At 66.0% G+C, this 14,436-nt stretch overlaps 1 protein-coding gene across 2 annotated transcripts in view; it reads left to right on the top strand.

Annotated features, from left to right (window-relative positions):
* Positions 1–14,436, top strand: part of CHLRE_06g297082v5 (uncharacterized protein) — a 27,406-nt gene that overhangs the window by 4,125 nt on the left and 8,845 nt on the right. The window contains exons 7-23 of one of the 2 annotated variants that reach the window (XM_043063525.1): positions 178–656; positions 1,111–1,181; positions 1,550–1,570; positions 1,923–2,009; positions 2,762–2,840; positions 3,112–5,260; positions 5,451–5,718; positions 5,973–6,020; positions 6,393–6,484; positions 6,746–7,628; positions 7,863–8,072; positions 8,659–8,718; positions 10,655–10,714; positions 11,137–12,536; positions 12,895–13,144; positions 13,542–13,759; positions 14,142–14,337. In XM_043063525.1, coding sequence (XP_042924232.1) covers positions 178–656; positions 1,111–1,181; positions 1,550–1,570; positions 1,923–2,009; positions 2,762–2,840; positions 3,112–5,260; positions 5,451–5,718; positions 5,973–6,020; positions 6,393–6,484; positions 6,746–7,628; positions 7,863–8,072; positions 8,659–8,718; positions 10,655–10,714; positions 11,137–12,536; positions 12,895–13,144; positions 13,542–13,759; positions 14,142–14,337 — 6,571 coding nt within the window. Of the gene's footprint in view, positions 1–177; positions 657–1,110; positions 1,182–1,549; positions 1,571–1,922; positions 2,010–2,761; positions 2,841–3,111; positions 5,261–5,450; positions 5,719–5,972; positions 6,021–6,392; positions 6,485–6,745; positions 7,629–7,862; positions 8,073–8,658; positions 8,719–9,095; positions 9,363–10,017; positions 10,069–10,654; positions 10,715–11,136; positions 12,537–12,894; positions 13,145–13,541; positions 13,760–14,141; positions 14,338–14,436 lie in introns of those variants that run through there. The other variant, XM_043063526.1, reaches the window with a different exon arrangement.

Here is a 14,436-nt window from a genome sequence, read left to right as displayed (position 1 = left end):
CCAGGAGCACGGGGGGCAGGGCGGCGGGAAGCGGGGTACCGTAACGGCAGGGGCCAAGCCCGCTCCGGCCCGTACGTATGGCCTCTTGCCTGTGTGTTTGTGTCATGTTTGTCTTCACCCTCCTGCACATCCGCTCCTGCACCCCTCTTGCTGGCCCGCCGCTGTTGTTGCTTGCAGCACGTTGTCCGGCGACGCCGCCGCGGGCGGCCCGCTGTGCCCCCCCGCACTGCTGCGCACCCCCGCCTCATCCGCCTACTCCCCCGGCACCCCCGCCGCCGTGCCGCCCCGCTATTGGCAGTACGACGGCTGCGTGTGCGCCGCCGGCTACAGCCCTAACTACACCCTCGCCAATGGCAGTAGCAGCAGCAGCGTTGGCGGTAGCGGCGGCAGCAGCAGTAGCAACGGCAGCAGCAGCGGCAGTAGCAGCGGCAGCAGCAGTGGCGCTGGCGGGCCGGTGACGGGCATGGCGTGCGTTGCCAACGTCGGCCCGAGCCCGGGCGGTGGCGGCGGGGGTGGCGGCGGCGTGCCGTGGTGGGGCATCCTGCTGGCGGTGGTGGGCGGGCTGGCGGCGGCGGTTGCGCTGCTGGCTCTGGGGCTGCTGATGGCGCCCTCACTTGGGGACTACCGGGCGCGAGCTGCCAAGAGGCTGCCGCCGGGTGAGGAGGTGCCGCGTGTGTATACGTGTGTGTGTCTGTATGTGTGTCTGTGTGCGTGTCTGTGTGTGTGTGTGTCTGTCTGTGTCTGTGTGTGTTAAAGAGCACAAGGAAAACAGTACGCGTGTGTGTATGTGCGTGTGTGTCTTTGGCGACACACGATGAAGACGCCTTGTGCGCACGCCTCAAAGAGACAGGCACCAGTGCGTCATGGGCTGCTCCGACTCAGGGCTTGGCGCATTGGTCTCCCTCTCCCTCTGCCTTGCCCCTCCATCATTTCGTCCTGTTCTCTGCCGGCCCACCACCGCTCCAGCACAGCCCACATCCCCGCTGCCTCCGCCTCTACCTCACCCCTTCCCTCCGGAGCCCCTGCCGGCCCGCTACTGCTTCACTCCACCCCACCACTTCCTTAACTAATCATGAATGTAACCCACCCCACCCCACACGCGCCACACAGGTTCCAAGCCCAAGGCGGGCACACGGCGGCGCGATGTGACGCTGGTGCTCACAGACGTGGAGGGAAGCACGGTGAGGGGGGCTGGGAGGCAGCAAGATGGTCGGAAGATGGTTTGGGGGAGGGGTAGCCGTACATGTGGAGAACGGAGTGATACAACCACAAGGGGGGGGGTGGCCGTCCATGTGGCGAACGGAGTGTTCAAATCACAAGGGGGGGGGTGAAAGGGCGGCGGGGTCGTGTGGGTGTGCACATGGGGGCTGGGACATGCCAGGATGTGTTCCAGGAGGTAGGCACCGCAAGGGGTGTGCATTGGGGCCCTGGGGACGATAGGAGCTCTTGCGGCGCCATATGTTGCCTGCCGCGGGTACACTGCCCACAACACTAACAACGCCGCGTCGCCTGTCCCGCGTGTGTGTCTTCTGCCCTGCGCCCTGCACAGGAGCTGTGGGAATGGGACACGGTGCGTAGCCACACACACAGCAGTGGTCATGCACACACGCCGCACGCTCTTTGCAGCAGGCCCTCCACACAAGCACGGCTGCGCTCTCCCGCGCGTCCCCGTCACCGACCCTATCCTACTCCGCAGACCCCCAACTGCCATTTGGCTTCACTCACTCAGGCTCATTCCCCTCGCGCGCGCGCCGTAACGTGCTTGCCACTCCTGCACGCACAGTGTCGGCAACCTCTCCAAATTGCTTTGCTAACACACACATACCATTTCCTCCGCTTGTGATATAACCACGCTTGATCACCGTAATAATCACAACTATAATCGCTCCCCCTCTCTCCTCTCCCTCCCCTCTGCCCCTCAGGACCTGATGGCCGCCGCCATTGACCTGCACGACCAAGTGATGCGCAGCCAGGTGGCCAAGTGGTGCGGCTACGAGGTGCAGACCGAGGTGAGGGGAGGCGGAGGACAGGGGGGAGGCGGAGGACTGGGGGGGAGGAGAGGACTGGGGGGAGGAGAGGACTGGGGGGAGGAGAGGACTGGGGGGAGGAGAGGACTGGGGGGAGGAGAGGACTGGGGGGAGGGGGGACTGGGGGAGGACTGGGGGAGGACTGTGGGGAGATAGGGGGGAGATAGGGGGGAATGGGGGGGGGATAGGGGGGCGGGGACTGGGGAGGAGGAAGGAGGAAGGAGGGAGGAGGGAGGAGGGGGGCAGGAAGGGAGGGGGGCAGGGAGGAGAGAGGGAGGGAGGAGAGGGCCATTACCGCCAGTTGCAGCAACAAGGCAGGAGAGGCTGAGATGCAGCCGCAGGTGGAGGGGGGCCGGGCAGGCTACACTGCCTGTGTCGCGTTCCCATCACGCCGCCTAGCGCGCAGGGTGGGTTTAGGGACACCACCTGCCACACGCCTGCGCCCACGTCAGCACAACATACCGTACTTGTGAATTAACCGCCTCGTACCCCATGGATGGTTACCCCTTCCCCTTCCGACCGCCCCAGCCCCATGCATCCTGTCTTTGCATCTAGACCCCGCACTACATTCTGAGTCCGGCGGCGATTCCTTTGACGACTGGGACTACTTCTTTTTGGGCTCGGGCGAATAACCCCCCGCCACCCCCTCCCCCTACGCCTTCACTTCTTCAATGATCATGAATGTAACCCCCCCGCCACCCCCGCCACCCTGCCGCCACTGCCCTACCCCCCAGGGCGACGCCTTCCTGGTGGCCTTTCACGAGCCCGGCGACGCCGTGGGCTGGTGCCTCACAGCCCAGCTGGCGCTGCTCAGTGAGTGCGGCGGTTGGCGGTTGGCGGTTGCAGGGGCTGGTGGGCTTGCGGCAGGGAATTGGGAGGTACAAAGGAGAGGACGGATGGATGCGGTTGTGTGTGTGTGAGCGTGTGCGTGTGTGTATATGTGTACCGTATGTTGTAGCGCACCCGCCTCTGTGCGTGCCTGCCTGAGGCCCCACGTCACCGACACCTACCCCTTCGCCTGCCGCTCCTGCCGCTCTGTCGCTGCCTGCCTGCCTGCCTGCACCTGTCCGCATGTGTCCGCCAGACGCCGACTGGGATGTGGAACTGTTCCGGCACCACAAGGCGTGCGTGGAGACAGTGGACACACTGCACGCCAAGCTGATGGCCATGGTGGCGGCGGCCGGCGGCGGCGATGGCGGCGGCGGCGGCGGCGGCGGCTGGCCTGCCAACAGCTCGTCCCGCGTTATCGGCGGCGGCGGCGGCGGCGCCGCCGCCACCTCAGCAGGTGCCCTGTACGGCGGGTCGTTGTACTCGCCGTTTGTTACGAATACGGGTGCCGTACAGCCGCCGCCGAACACTGCGGCGCGTGGCAACGTCACCCATAGCGGCGCCTTTCTCGGCGGAGGCTTTGGCGGCGCTGGCTTCGCGAGCGGCTTTGGCTTTGGTGCCGCCGGCGGCGGCGGCGGCGGCGGCTCTCAGTGGCAAAGGACGTTCCAGGGAGTGGCAGCGGGCTCGGGTGCTGGGCCTGTGCCCCAAGGCGGCGGCGCAGGTGGCGGCGGCGCTGTTTCGGCAGCCCTCCATGCGACCGCGTCGTCATTCCTGGGGGGCTATGGAGCCAGCATGCCGCATGTGAACCTGCCCCACCACCTCCAACAGCAGCTACAGCTACAGCAGCAGCTACAGCCTCTGGGGGCTGGGGCCAGCTCGCAACTGGCCCAATCGCTGGCGTCGCCCCTGCCACCATTGCCGCCGAGGTGGGGTGCGCCTGGGCCGGCCGGGGCAGCTAGCGGCAACGTGACAGCGCCCCTGCTGTCCCTTGTAGGGGAGGGGGCAGGGACGGGGACGTACCCGCAGGCACACACCGGAGCCGCCGCCGCCGCCGCCGCGGCTGGCGCCGGCGCCGGCGGCTCTGGTGCCGGCCATGCTTCTTATAGCGAGCGGCTGCCAACGCGGACACTGCAGCAGCAACAACAGCAGCCGCAACGGCCGCAGCCACAAGGGCCAATGCAGGAGGAGTCCGGCGCGCTGGTGCCTCTGCTGGACACTGTCGACTACCCCGTGGGGCACCCAGCCTCGGTGGCGGCGGCGGCACTGCGCGGCGGCTGCGGCGGCGGTGGCGCCAGCGGCGGCTTGCCACAGCACATACTGACGCAGCAACGGCGGCACCCGCCTGCAGCGGCGGCGGCGGCGACGGCGGCGGCTGCGGTGGTACGTGCTAACGGTCGCAGCAGCGGCGGCAGCACTTCCGTGCACTCGGCCAGCCTTCCTCGCTTAGCCAGTGGCGGCGGCGCCGCCGCCGGAACCCGAGGCCCCAGCCGATCCAAAACCGTCAGCGGCAGTGGCGCCGCCTTCGCACAGGGCCTCAGCATATCAATGAACCTGGGGCTCGCGGGGAGCTCGGGCGCCGCAACAACCGGAGCAACGGGAGCCGCTGGCAGGCGCGGCGTGCGGCGCGGCGGCGGCGGCGGCGGCGGGGCCCCGGACAGCGCAGTCACGGACCCCGGTTCTATCTTCGTGCTTGGGGTGTCAGCCCTGGAAGGCACAGCTCGCACGGATGATGTCAGCCGCCCTCTCGCTACACCGTCAGCCCACGGCGTCGGCATCGGCGCCGCCGGCATCGGTGGCGGCGGCGGCGGCGATGCTGCCGCGGCTGCCTCCGCTCCTGAGATCGTGGCTGTCACTGGCGAGCCCACCGGCAACGGCATGATCAGCGGCGACGACGACAGCGTCAACCGCCCGGTACGGAGGCCCGACCTGCTGCTGGATTCCACGGACGTGGACGAGCGCGGCGGAGCTGACGGCGGCGGCGGCGGCGGCGCACATGACGGCCCGGCGGCGGCGGCGGCTGAGGCCGAGGCGGAGGCGTATGTTTCGGCGCTGGCGGCTGCGGGAGGCCGTGGTGGCGGCGCCGCCAGCGGTGCCACCAGCGGCGGCCACGGGCTGGAAGCTTTTCGCGCGCCCCCCGGCAGCGCCGGCGCCGGCGGGCGGGATGCGTCGCTGGACCGGCTGCGCGGCGTGCTGTGCGCGCCGTCGGGGGCGGCTATGCTGTCTCTGGGGGCCGGAATTGGCGGCGGCGGCGGCGGCGGCGGCGGCGGTGACAGCAGCTGTCAGTTGGTGGCTCCGCAGCACTCGCACCTGAGTAATGTGTCGGGTGTGCATGCTGCCGCCGCCGCTGCCAGTGGCGGCGGTGCGGCGGGGCTGCCGTACCAGACCATGATGTTCGGACTGGACAGGTTGGTTTTGTGTGCGTGTGTGTGTGTGTGTGTGTGTGTGTGTGTGTGTGTGTGTGTGTGTGTGTGTGTGTGTGTCCGACTCTCCCATTTACCGTACTTGCCTACCTGCCTGCCCGCAACACCCACCTGTCTCCAGTCCTGATCGCGCAACCAACCGTGACACACTGACACCCGAACCCCAACCCAACAGTCCGCAAGCCGGCGGCCTCGGCACCGCCGCCGGCGCAGCCGCCGCCGCCGCCGCCTTTGGCGGCGCCGCCAGCGGCCTGGGCGGTGGCGCCGCCGCCGCCGCCGGTTTGGACGTTGCGGACTGGGCTGACTGGTCTCGCTACTGCCGACTGGGGGTGTTGTTCCGGGGGCTGCGTGTGCGCATGGGTGTGGCCACGGGGGTGACGGACGCGGCGGGCGGCGTGGTGCGCGCACACGCAGTCACACACCGCATGGAGTACAACGGCGAGGTGCGGGCGGGGTGTGTGTGTGTGTGTGTGTGGGGGGGAAATGTGTGTGGGGGGGGATGTGTGTGTGTGCGTGTGATGTGTGTGTGTGTGTGTGTGTGTGTGTGTGTGTGTGTGTGTGTGCGTGTGTCTGTGCGTGTCTGTGCTGTTTGGTTGTGTTGTGTTGTGACAAGATTTGTGCCTGGGTTGATGTTTGATCGCCCAGGTGTGCGTGTGTTGTTACTCATGCTTCGGCTGCTCACACACCCCCGGCGCAGGTGCGGCGGCGCGTGGCGGCGCTGTCAGACATGCCGTACGGCGGCCAGGTGGGGCTCGGCGGTTGAGCGGTTGGTGGTTGGCGCTGTCATTGGCGGTTGGCGGTTGGTGGTTGGCACTGTTGGCAGCTGTGCGTGCATACGGGGAGTGCGTCGCACGCACGCACGCACCACTTGCGGCATGCGCCTTGCCCCCCCCCCCTCTCTGCGCTGCCCTCAATCCAAACTCACATGGGTACGTCGACAGCGCCGTCCCTATTCGTGTTCCTGCCCGCTCACACCTGCAACCCCGCCTCCCTCCCCCGCTTCTGCTCGCTGCTCCCCCTACTATTCTACTGCACCTGGCTACGCCTTCACTTCTTAACTAATCATGAATGTTACACACACCCCTTTTCCAAACATCCTTGCACCACCCCCCTTCAGGTGCTGCTGGACTCGCAGACCTTTGACGCCATTCACAACAGCCTCAGCGGCCTGGGTGCGCGGGTGCTGCAGGTGTTGGCCAAGGAGAGCAGGTGAGGGGAAGGCAGGGAGGGAGGGGGTTTCCGCCATCAACCAAAACATTAACAACCCAGATCACAACCCCCAAGGGGAGGTGGATGAGAGTCCGAGGAGTTGAGAGTGTTCATGCAGTCCGCCCTGCAAAGGCCCTGTTGGCTGATTGTGGCTGTGCGGCGCGGAAGTATTGCGTAGACCACGGCCCACGGGTCACACGGCCCTCAATCTCAAAGTGAGCATGGAGCAAACTCCCTCACTCCAAACCCCCTTCTACGCAGGCGTGCCGGCGGGCGCAGCAGCAAGTACCTCCACGCCCTCTCCCGCAGCGGCCCCTCCATGACAGCAGCTGCCGCCGCCGGCCCCAGCGCGCACTCCGTCGGCGGCGGCGGCGCCGCCGGCGGCGGTGGCGGCGGCGGCGGCGCAACCGTCAACCGCAACCTGTCCATGGCCGCATTCACGGCCTTCAGTCGGCGGTTGCTGTCGGTTGACGCGCCCAGCCGCCGGCGCCGCAGCCACAGCCACAGTCGTATGCCGCTTGACTACGTGACAGCACCAGAGCCGTCGTCGGGGGCGGCGGCGGAGACGCCCACGGCGGCGGCGGTGCCGTCGCCGCTGCGGCCGGGCGTTTCCGGGCCGTCGATGACGGCGCCAGCGGCGGCGGGCCGGAGGCTGCAAACCCGCAGCACCACGCCTGCGGGAATGGAAGGCACGCCCGCACTGACGCCGCGCTCCACGGCACACACAGACCTGGGGTTCGCCGTCGCGCCCGACAGCCCTGCTGCCGGCGGCGGCGGCGGTGGCGGCGGCGGCGGCGGCGTTACACGCAGCAGCAGCAGCGCGGCGCACGCCAGCGGCGGCGGCGGCGGCGGTGGCGGCGGCAGGTCCGTCCGTACGCTAGGCAGTGGCGTGGGTGGCAGTGGCGGCGGCGGCGGCGGCGGCGGCGGAGGGCAGGTGGCGGCAAGCCGGCGGCTGCTGATGGGCTGGGGGCGGCCTAATCTGGCGCCGCTGCGGTTGGCGGCGAGGGCGATGTCGGTTGGCGCCGCCGGAGGGCCCGGCGGCGGCGGCGGTGGCGGCGGCGGCGGCGCGGCGGCTGCGGCTGGGGCAGGCGGCGGCGGCGGTGCTGAGAGGCCGCCCCTTGCGCGGCATGGCACCAGTCTGGAGGTGAGTGGTCTGCGGTCCCGGTCTGTGGCAGGAGCAGGGCTAGCGGGCGGAAGCGGGGGGAGGGGGGGCCGTCGCGCATGGCAGCTCAAGGCATATGCGGGGGCGTGCTACCTGCAGCGCCCGTGCGCTTGCTGCAGCGAGTGATGCTCGCACTCTGTACACTGATGCGTTCTTTTATTTGGTCCCCATACGGAGTTTCTCACTGGTGCGCCTACTTACTTTCTCGGCCCACAGCTGAGCAGCTCTACCCAGCGGGCCTCGGCGGCGCTGCGGGGTCTGCAGCAGGCGGCGGTCAGCCTGCTCCGGCCGCAGACCAGCAGCGGCGTCGGCGGCGGCAGCGGCTCGCCCATTGCCGGGTCGCAGGCGGCGGCAGCTGCAGCACAACAGCACCAGCAGCAGCAGCAGCAGCAGCAGCAGCCAAGGAACTCTTACATCCAAGAACAGGTGAGCGCCGCAACCAACCGACCCACTTCGCCAATCCAGCGGAATCCACCGCGGAGATTCAAATGCTCGACAGCCCGAAACCCCCCCGCAATTCCACGCTGCATGCGCCGTACTCAAATTGCGCCTTCCCCCGTCCTGACCGGTACTTAACCCTGCACCGCTTCCGCTTCCCTACAACTTGCATTCAAAGCTTCGATGAAGTACTCTGCCTCGCTCCACGCTGCACTTTGGCTTAGGATGCTTCGGCGATGCCTAAAGCAATTCTTCCTCCCTCCTGCCCGACGGCCACCGCAAACATGATCTCCTGCAAATTCAAGCCTATGCATGCAACATAGTATTTGCTGGGAACTCGTATCGAGCTGGCGCGCTTGCGGATGCCCTGATTCCCCTACGACCTACTCACTTCGCTGGTAATTATGCACACAAGCGAGCGCACACGCATCGATAGCTCCATATTGATTTATGCTTTACGCGCGCTGCGCTACATGCCAGTCACCAGACTTGACACCGCACCGGTACTCTCGCCTCACCCCGCTGCCAATCTGACACGCTGCCCGCCCTTCTCTCGCACCCGTACGTGCCTCAGGCCAACGCCCAAGTCCACCGAGCCCCCAGCTCAAGCAACATCAACTCCGACCTACGCAGCGTAAGTTCTGACGCGTCACCGTTCATACGCACATGACTAAGGACCAGGGGCTGGGTTGGGCTTGGGTTTGGGTAGACGGCTTGCTACCCAACGGGCTTCGGGGATGGGAACTTGCACTTGCACGCTTTTGCAGAACTCACCTGATGAGACCCTTGGCACGGTCGAAACGCGTCGTGAGAGCCTTGCCTTACTGCATTATAGTGCGAATGCGGTGTTGGGAACTCGGACCCATCCCTTAGGGCGTGCGTGCGTTTCTGTCCTTACTCCTAGCCTGCCTTTTGCTCACGCGTGCTTCGGCACGCACTGGTCCTCCTACCGTGTCTTTTGGGGAACCTACGTTTGTGCCCATTCCACCGCACTGACCCTTCCACCTACGCCAACTCTTACGCTTGCATCACACGGCTCTCCAACACCACTTACAGCAGCACATACCCTCTTCGCGCTTGGTCACGACTGATGTCAGTCTGTGGCTGGGTCGTCGCATGGGGCTTGGCTTGCCAAGCCCGGAGGAGTTTTGCATACTGAGGGCAAACTTGCACGCCACCTGGGTACTGACGTTTACCGTTTTTTGCCTTACGCACTTGTCATGTCTTGTCACGAAAGCAACCTGGCTGTGAGGTTCGGTCAACATCGGAATGGTGTTGGTGCGTGACTTCTTTGGTTACCCAGGGGTGCACGGTTCCGTGTTGCTCGACTGTGGTGGGATGCGGTGGTGACGGTCGCAGTACCGAAGCCCGCTATGCGCCCACTAACCACTTTCGCGCTCACGAACCACACTTGAGGCATTGGCTCTGCGAGTTGGTGGCGGTGATGGGCACAGCCCTGATCCCATTATACTCTCGCATCCTGTCTCCATATTTTCCACGAACTATACGAACTGTCCACGTTTACACGAACACGGGATGAACGCACCCATGGCCCACCGCCGGCACACGGTGACCATGGTGTGTTGCTTCATTGCCACACCCACCGCGGGAATGCCGCCTACCCAGGGCTTCCCACTGCGCGCCTACCGACTTTACTCCGCACTGACCCTCAACAGACCTAAACACCCTCCGTTACTCGACAACACGGTTGGCACATCCCCTGCCAGCCACGTTGTCACACGTTCACACGTAAGCATATGCTGTACACGTCTCCCTCCGTTTTTTACGCCTTACTAACAACGATACCGTATGCTCCCAAAGTGGTGCGGTGCTGTGCCGTAAGGCAGCAGCACCAGCTACCTTGGGGTAATGGTAACTGCGCCTTACTGGCTTAATGCACCGGGATTTTCTGCGCTATGGTGGGGTAGCGTAGCAGCAGCAGCAGCAGCAGCAGCAGCCAAGGAACTCTTACATCCAAGAACAGGTGAGCGCCGCAACCAACCGACCCACTTCGCCAATCCAGCGGAATCCACCGCGGAGATTCAAATGCTCGACAGCCCGAAACCCCCCCGCAATTCCACGCTGCATGCGCCGTACTCAAATTGCGCCTTCCCCCGTCCTGACCGGTACTTAACCCTGCACCGCTTCCGCTTCCCTACAACTTGCATTCAAAGCTTCGATGAAGTACTCTGCCTCGCTCCACGCTGCACTTTGGCTTAGGATGCTTCGGCGATGCCTAAAGCAATTCTTCCTCCCTCCTGCCCGACGGCCACCGCAAACATGATCTCCTGCAAATTCAAGCCTATGCATGCAACATAGTATTTGCTGGGAACTCGTATCGAGCTGGCGCGCTTGCGGATGCCCTGATTCCCCTACGACCTACTCACTTCGCTGGTAATTATGCACACAAGCGAGCGCACACGCATCGATAGCTCCATATTGATTTATGCTTTACGCGCGCTGCGCTACATGCCAGTCACCAGACTTGACACCGCACCGGTACTCTCGCCTCACCCCGCTGCCAATCTGACACGCTGCCCGCCCTTCTCTCGCACCCGTACGTGCCTCAGGCCAACGCCCAAGTCCACCGAGCCCCCAGCTCAAGCAACATCAACTCCGACCTACGCAGCGTAAGTTCTGACGCGTCACCGTTCATACGCACATGACTAAGGACCAGGGGCTGGGTTGGGCTTGGGTTTGGGTAGACGGCTTGCTACCCAACGGGCTTCGGGGATGGGAACTTGCACTTGCACGCTTTTGCAGAACTCACCTGATGAGACCCTTGGCACGGTCGAAACGCGTCGTGAGAGCCTTGCCTTACTGCATTATAGTGCGAATGCGGTGTTGGGAACTCGGACCCATCCCTTAGGGCGTGCGTGCGTTTCTGTCCTTACTCCTAGCCTGCCTTTTGCTCACGCGTGCTTCGGCACGCACTGGTCCTCCTACCGTGTCTTTTGGGGAACCTACGTTTGTGCCCATTCCACCGCACTGACCCTTCCACCTACGCCAACTCTTACGCTTGCATCACACGGCTCTCCAACACCACTTACAGCAGCAGCAGCCAGGGGCAGGCGGCTCCCCGCACACGTCACCGCGCTCTCCGTACTGGGCCGGTGCAGCTGGCGGCGCCGCCGCCGCCAGCGGCAGCACCGGTGGCGCCGGCGGCGGCGGCGGTGGCGGCGGCGCCTCGCCGCCGTCAGGCTCCCGTCGCAACGTGCGCGCTGTGTCTCGCAGCCGCCTGCGACTGCTGGGGTCGGCGATTGTGGCGCCCGCGGCGGTCGATGTGGAAAAGGGCTCCGCAACCAGCGGCATTGCTAGCGCTTACGGCATTGCTGGCGGCGCCGAGGGCAGCGGCGAAAGCGCGGAAGGCGACCGTGTCCTGCGTCCGGTGATGGAGCACAGCGCGGCCGGCGGCGGCGGAGCGCCGCTTGAGGCGGTGGAGGAAGCCACTGCCTGGCTCGGCGGCGGTGATGGTGGTGGTGGCGGCGACGGCGGACTGGAGCTGTTGGCTGTGGCGGAAGACAGCGGCAGTCTTGAGGCGGCGGCGGAGGCGGAGGCAGAGGCGCTGACGCCGGTGGCACGTGAAACCGCACGCCGGTCACTCTCCGCGCCGAGGCCTGGCGCCATCCCGGCCGCCGCCGCCGCTACCTCTGCCTCCGGCGATAACGCCGACGGCACCGGAGGTGGCGGTGGCGGCGGCGGCGGCGGCGGCAACGACGCGCCTGCCGCGAGCCCGGCTGCGCTGGCGGCAAGGACGTCCGGCGGCGCGTTTGCGGCGTCGGCTGCGGCGGCGGTTACGTCGGCGGTTGCCAACGTGTTGCGCCGCGCCGTCAGCGGCAACGGCAGCCGTGCTGGTGCGCTCGGTACAGTCAACCCGCCGCGCTTCGGGCAGTGCAGCGAGGGGTTCGACGCGCGCGGCAGCGTCGGCGGCGGCGGCGGTGGCGGCGAGCCGCCTTCACTCCTCCTGGCGGCTGCCGCCGGCAGCGCGGCCGCCGTGCCTCTGCTTGCAGCGGCGCCGCCGGGGGCTGTTGCAGCGGCCGGGGCCATGCCAGGTGGCGGCGGCGGCGGCGGCGGCGGCGGCGGCGGCGGCGGCGGTGGCGGCGCATCGAGCTCGTACTTGGGTGGAGCGCCATCGGCGCCGCAGGGGACCGCGCTACAGCAGGGCTCCAACAGCACGGCCGGCGTCCAAACGACCGGTGCCACGCACGGCGCTGTCGCCGCCGCGGCGCCGCCGCCACACCCACAGCTGCCGTCGGCGTTGCCGCCGCTTCGCCCCTACGCCTACCCCCATCAACCGCACCCGAACCAACCGCACCAACCGCACCAACTGCACCACCACTCGTTGTTCCAGCCCAACCACCCCCACACGCGCGCCCACTCTGTGGACGTGGCGCCGGCGCAGCTGCTGCAGATTGCGACGAGGCTGAGGCTGCCGTCGGACCCGCACATGGGGTGAGTGGTGGAGCTAGCGCTAAGGACGAGCAACGTTGGACTTGCGCATGCCGGCAACTGGGAGTGCGCATACTTTATGTGACATACTTTATGCGACATACTTGATAAATTCACCCTTGCATCGTAGACGTTGTGGCATGCTATGTGAAGTTCTGTATGACATCTTAAGACGTTTTGGGTTTTAGATGCCCACACCGACATGTGCTCTGCCTTTTTCAGGCGCCTGATCTGCCTCGTTGACCGTTGCACATGCGCACATGCCCACACGCCTGCCGTACGCTGACGCTGTACACCCACCACGCCCCTCCCTCCCTCCCACACTCCCTCCCATCCACCCTCCCACCCCCCGCCCGCGCAGCCACCTCCACGAGGTGCCCACAGGCACGCCCAGCCAGGCGACGCCCGCCACCCGCGAGACCGCCGCCGCCAACGCCGCCGCACAGGACGCATTTGTGCGCCGCGGCGGCGGCGGCGGCGGCGGCGTGTCACCCGCTGGCGGCGGCGGTGGCGGCGGCGGTCAGGGCCAGCCCCAGGGTCTGTCTGTGATGGCGATGGGGGTGTTCGAGCTGGAGGCGGGGAACAGCGTGGAGTATGTGAACGTGACGCAGGTGCGTAATTGTAGGATTGAAGATACACACACACACACACACACACAGTCCCGCGTGTTGCCCTCCTTGTGCTCGCTATAAGACACATACATCACTCCCTCTCTGTCAATTGTTCAGCGCACATTGTGCGAAGCAGTGTCTGTCCTCTCCCTTTTCTTGCGCGTGTGCATGTGCATGCCAGGATGCTCAGCGTCAACCCGCGGCGTCAGCCCCTTCTTCTCAACACACACATATACACTGTCCTACGCTAACGCGTAACGTTTTCCTTGTGCTCTTTAACACACACACACACACACACACACACACGCGCGCACACACACACTTATACACACACATACACACACACGCACACACACACACACACACACAGTCACACACACACACACACACTGCACAGGTGCTGGCGCCGGGGCTGGAGGAGCGTGCGCGGCTGTTCCGGCCGCTGTCGCCCGCCGGCAGCCCGGGCGGCGGCAGCGGGCGGCAGCTGACGCCGGGCTACCTAGACGCCCCCGCCGCCGCCTACGCACACCTGGGCGCGCTGAGGCCGGGGCCGCGGCTGCGGCTGCTGCAGCCGCCCTTCCCGCCCATATGCATCGTGTTCTGCGGGCTGGAGAAGTGAGTGTGTCCTTGTTTGTGTGTTTGTGGGCGTATGTGTTCGTGTCTGTTAGCACCAAGGGATGTGTCGCGTCAGGGGGACTGCACACGTAACCCCATGATGGTCCATCGAACGTACCGAACGATGCGCCAAGACGGTCTGCGTGCACTGCCTGGGGCCGTTGCCGCCTCTCCGTCGCCTCATCCCCTCTCGCACCACCACACCACCATCACCATCACCACCACCACCACCACCACCACCACCACCACCACCACCACCACCACCACCACCTCAACCCGCACCCCACTCCCCACCACTCCATCCTCCCCCACCCCACAACCCTGGCTACGCCTTCACTTGTTAAATAATCATGAATGTAACCCCACAACCCCCTCACCACAGGTACCCAGAGATGGTGGCCGTGTCGCGCGACCTGTCCTTCGACATCCTGGCCGCCTACTGCGACTGCGTGCGCCGCAGCCTGCTGGCCTGCAACGGCTACGAGTGCCAGGAGCAGGAGGGCAACTTCATGGCGGCCTTCGCGGCGCCCGCGCAGGCGCTGGAGTGGTGCCTCATGCTGCAGGAGCTGGCTATGGAGGTACAGGGCGGGCGGATGTGGGGAGTGTGTGTGTGTGTCTGTGTGTGTGTGTGTGTGTGTGTGTGTGTGTGTGTGTGTGTGTGTGTGTGGAGGGACGGA

The sequence above is a fragment of the Chlamydomonas reinhardtii genome, chromosome 6, assembly GCF_000002595.2.
Source record: "Chlamydomonas reinhardtii strain CC-503 cw92 mt+ chromosome 6, whole genome shotgun sequence".
Taxonomy (NCBI): Eukaryota; Viridiplantae; Chlorophyta; class Chlorophyceae; order Chlamydomonadales; family Chlamydomonadaceae; genus Chlamydomonas; species Chlamydomonas reinhardtii.
The sequence above is the reverse complement of the archived record's forward strand: the minus strand, read 5'-3'. Positions and strand labels throughout refer to the sequence as shown.